Source organism: Glycine soja, chromosome 19 (assembly GCF_004193775.1).
Source record: "Glycine soja cultivar W05 chromosome 19, ASM419377v2, whole genome shotgun sequence".
Classification (NCBI taxonomy): Eukaryota; Viridiplantae; Streptophyta; class Magnoliopsida; order Fabales; family Fabaceae; genus Glycine; species Glycine soja.
The window spans coordinates 40734361-40738695 of NC_041020.1; the positions used below are offsets into that span (position 1 = coordinate 40734361).

At 30.5% G+C, this 4335-nt stretch overlaps 1 protein-coding gene across 1 annotated transcript; it reads right to left on the reverse strand.

The window, feature by feature from the left end:
- Window positions 1-2094: 2094 nt before the first annotated feature.
- Window positions 2095-3502, reverse strand: LOC114399523 (18 kDa seed maturation protein). Its single transcript, XM_028361720.1, has 2 exons — window positions 3315-3502; window positions 2095-2768 (listed from the first exon to the last, which is right to left on the reverse strand). The coding sequence occupies exons 1-2, from the start codon at window positions 3420-3422 to the stop codon at window positions 2355-2357; spliced, it is 522 nt and encodes a 173-aa protein (XP_028217521.1). The 5' UTR covers window positions 3423-3502; the 3' UTR covers window positions 2095-2354.
- Window positions 3503-4335: the final 833 nt, after the last annotated feature.

Genomic DNA, 4335 nt, shown 5'->3' on the forward strand with positions numbered 1-4335 from the left:
CGGGACAAGATCTTCCATGTCTTCTGAGTTCTGACGGTTACTTTTTTTTCTCTGAAAATCTTTACGATTGCAAATTTCTCAAGTTTTACAAACTTTTATTATACTTTATGTTTTATAACGTTACATTGGTCTATATATATATATATATTATTTATTTATTATGTACATCAAATAATATTTAAAATACATATTAAAATATTTAATAATATATTATTTTATAATGTATATAATAATAATAATAATAATAATAATATTATGAATTATATTAAAGTAATCAATAATAATAAAAATGACATTATAACAAATTTTATACTTTTTTTAATTGTATTGTTCACTATCCATCAAAAAGGTACAAAATAAAAACTTTGCTTTGTAACTGAAAAATTTGTCTTGTGTTCTTCTCTGTATGTTATACCTTATCAAATGCATCATTAAAGGAAAATAAAAAATGATATATAAAAAGTGTAAAACACACCGACCGATGAAAAACAATGTTTGTTTTAGTGAGCTAATCTTTTTTTTAGACATGTAGAGGTGCGAGTATTTTCTCGGAGGAAAGAAAATTATAAAAAAACAAATATGTGAAATAAATAGAAAAGGAAAGATATTATTGTTTTTTTTAAGAAGGCATCATCAATTAGGTAGTAATTAAAAAATGATAAATATTCTCTTTGGAATATTTGTTAAAAAATTAAAAGAAGAAATATTTCTATTGAAATGTATAAAATTGAACTGCTAATGATTTTTTATGTTTTTTTTAATGATTTTCATAATAAATATTTTTTTAATTTCTTAATCAATATTACCGTTAGTAGGACCCGTAAAAAATTAGTTAAAAAAATAATTAATTAGGCTTAACTTTGTAAGTTTGTGCAAGTTTATACCGGACAAACCCTTTTATTAGTATTATTCGTCTAATCTACATACAAAACCCACCCTAAGGAACACTGTCAAATTAAAATATAATCACAGAAAAAGAATATTGCAAATCTCATCTCATGAAAAATCAATTCTTTATTAAAAGATGTAAGAAATAAATTAATAATAATATAGATATCTACGCCATTATACTCAAACAAAATTAAGGATTTACAAATCACAAATGGGGTTTGAATTTGATCTATTTTTTCAAATCACTCATGAATAAAAAAATCATATTGATATAATAGTTTACGTAAAATAAAAGAAAGTGAAATTGTTATTTAATTTTACGGAGTTGTTTAAATGATCTCAAGTAGAAATGAAGTTAAATAACTGGTCCAATAAATTTTTGACTAATTATATACTCTTCTTATTATTTTTTTAGGAATTACATATTTCCACCTTTAACTTCCTAACCTTTCATCCGAATTAAGAAATCATATACAACTAATGTAATGGGATTTACGATGCTAATTACATGAAATCAACGGGATGTGCCTACTTATAGTAGATTTCAAATATTCAAAAACAAAGACTGGTTCATTCCCAAAAATCCTTTCAGGTTACATGAATGACCAACACCACGACCATAATTTATCGTTTTATATCAGCTTTTCAGAAGATTATTACAAATCTTTGTTTGAAAATAATACTGTCAATTCTTTATCTTCAAATCTCACAAACTAAAATTCAATGAATGTGTCTGGGAAGACGTTTCTCCAACTGATGCAAAGATTAGATGAAAAAATTGGATCTAGGTCAGTTTCTTATAAGAGATGATACAAAAACAATTACGGAAACCAAAAATCTCAGATTTCAAAATTTTGTGCATAAAAAAAAAGAGTAAATTAGTTTTTTTTTGTCTAACTTATTATTTAAATTTAATTTTAATTTGATCAATAATTTTTTTAGGTTCAATTTTTTAATTTCATCTTTCAATTTTTAAAATTAATTTATTATTTTGAAAAATATAAACCGTTACAAAACATAATTCTTATTATTTAGAAAAACACAAAATTAAATAGATTTAAAAAATTAAAGAAAAAATTAATTTAATTTTTTAATTTAAGTATAACTTTTAATACAATTATATTATTTTAATTTTACTGTATCGTATAGGATAGGATGGAATTGTTTAATTCCATTTCTAATGAAGATTAATTAGAAAAATCCTTATTTTTACACAACCACTATTTTATTTAATTATTATCACGAAATGATACAAGTACAAGTTTACCACATATAACGTTTCCACGTAGTGAAAACACTGTCATAACCACACCCAAGTCTCTCCATAACAAGTGGAGAGAAAAGCAGACAAACAAAGATAACCAAACAAACAAGTACAAAAGCCATACCCCAAACTAACTACATTTAATAAACCTTATTATTAAACTATTGCCAATAAACCTTGATGATATAATCATCATTAATTAAGTACCCCCAGTCCCATACCCATAATCATTCGGCTTTCCACCCGCACGGGTATTATGAGCTGTAGCGGTCCCACCCGGCCCTCTGTTGGTTCCAATGGGATGTGAGCCCACCACTCCTTCGGTGACATGGCCCGTGGGCTGCCCGGTTCCATGGCCAGGCATTGCCGACGTCTGGTGGGCCCCCATGGGCTGACCATATTCCCCGGTGGTGGAATACGTGGCGGTTCCAGTCCCGGTTCCGGTGGTGTGGTGGCCATGTCCCATGTGCCCAGCCGTGGTGGCGGACTGTTTGGCCGCCGTGTTATGCTGACGCGCCGCCTGCTTGTCCAGCTCCGCCTGGTTCATCTTTGCCTCTTTCTTTTGGGTTGCCAACTCCTTTTGCACCGGATCACGTGCTGTCATTCTTTCTGCCTGGTTAATGCACAAAACACATTTATTTGTTGCATAACATGGTGCAAGTGTAAACGCTAAACAACATAAATGAAGTGATCCATCAAAGTAAAACCATACATAGATAAAAATCTTTATTCTCTTCCTCTAGCATATACCATAGGACTAATTAATTGCTAATATTTTTAATAGTTAAAATGCTATACATTAATATCATTTGTATTTTTTACACATGTAACTTATGCTTGCTAATTTGTACACTCCTTATGATCTTTTAATAAAATCTTCATTTAATTGGCTATAAAAGAAGCATATGTATTTTTTTCTAAAATTAAATTAAAAGTATCTAAAAATGTCTCACAATGATATACTTGAATTACTCTATTTAGCTTCATGAGACATGTCGCATGACAACAATTCATCGTTATGACTGTGGAGGCCAACAAGACCAATGTGTTGTTATATCACTATTTGAAAATCACTAATTTTTTACGTAATTATTTCTTAATGATATAAAAAGATAATTCTTCTATAGAATTATATAGACATTAGAAAGGAGATACGTACCTTCTCTTGGACAGTGGCCTTGGTCTTCTCCATGCCAGCCTTGGCAGAAGCACCAATGTTTGTAGCTGTTTCCTTAATGGACTCTCCCGCTTTCTTTCCTCCCTGCATTTTCAACGATCAATTCTTTCCTTTCTTCTTTTCTTTGTTTCTAATTCTAAGCTTAGGTTTTCTTCAGCTCGGTATCTGTCAGCAGCACAGAGCATGGTACCAAATAAATAGATTTAGGTCCTACGCTATCTTTTTCACACGTGTCAATGCAGTACGCGTGGCAAGTTTCTGAGGATAATTGGACTAATCGTCTTACACGTAGTTGCCGCGTGTCTGTCGCAACGAGCTTGAACAGTGTGAGGGTTTCGGATTTTAGGGACACGTGGCAAACAACCACTCGTGTAGTAATTGCTAACCATCTCTCAACTCTCAAATGTTTTTCTTAATTCTCTGGAACTCTAGCTCTAATACCACTTACCAGTAGTTAGAGGTTGAGAAAAACATGAAAAAAAAAAAAATTCTTTGTTAATTGATACAAGAATATGATCATTTATTTATACTAAAGTTGGAGTGAACATTGTGAGCCTATCGCATGTAGTTGAACCATTCAATGTTTCGCGGCTTTAGACGGACAAGTTATTCCTTTCTCAGTTGAAAGAATTGTGAAGGGTGAATTGAAAAGAAAAAAGAGGGAGAGAGAGATACCAAGGATGAACTTGAAATAGAGATAGAATAACAAAGTTTAACTCTTTGCCTTCCTACATATATCTTTAAAATATTGTTTTTCAGAAGAAGAAAAAATTGCCAGAAAGGGGACAAGTTTAAGCCTTCTCAAATGTCGAGGATGAATCGAAAATAAAAGAGAGATAATCTTGAAATAGAGAGTAACAAAGTTTAATTAGCTGCCTTCGTACATATATATGAAGCCAACGAATCAGGATTTTGTAGATGTATACACTTTTTAATCATTAGATGCAAGAACGCATTTAAAATAGAGATCGACAGAATAACAAAGTTTAACTCTTTGCCTTCG

What these genes read in the sequence shown, in the direction of transcription:
- LOC114399523 (XM_028361720.1), bottom strand. Translation starts at nt 3,422, where the DNA reads ATGCAGGGAGGAAAGAAAGCGGGAGAGTCCATTAAGGAAACAGCTACA. An exon ending in AGGCCACTGTCCAAGAGAAG is followed by an intron (nt 2,769 to 3,314) that starts GTACGTATCTCC and finishes TGCATTAACCAG; the next exon opens with GCAGAAAGAATGACAGCACG.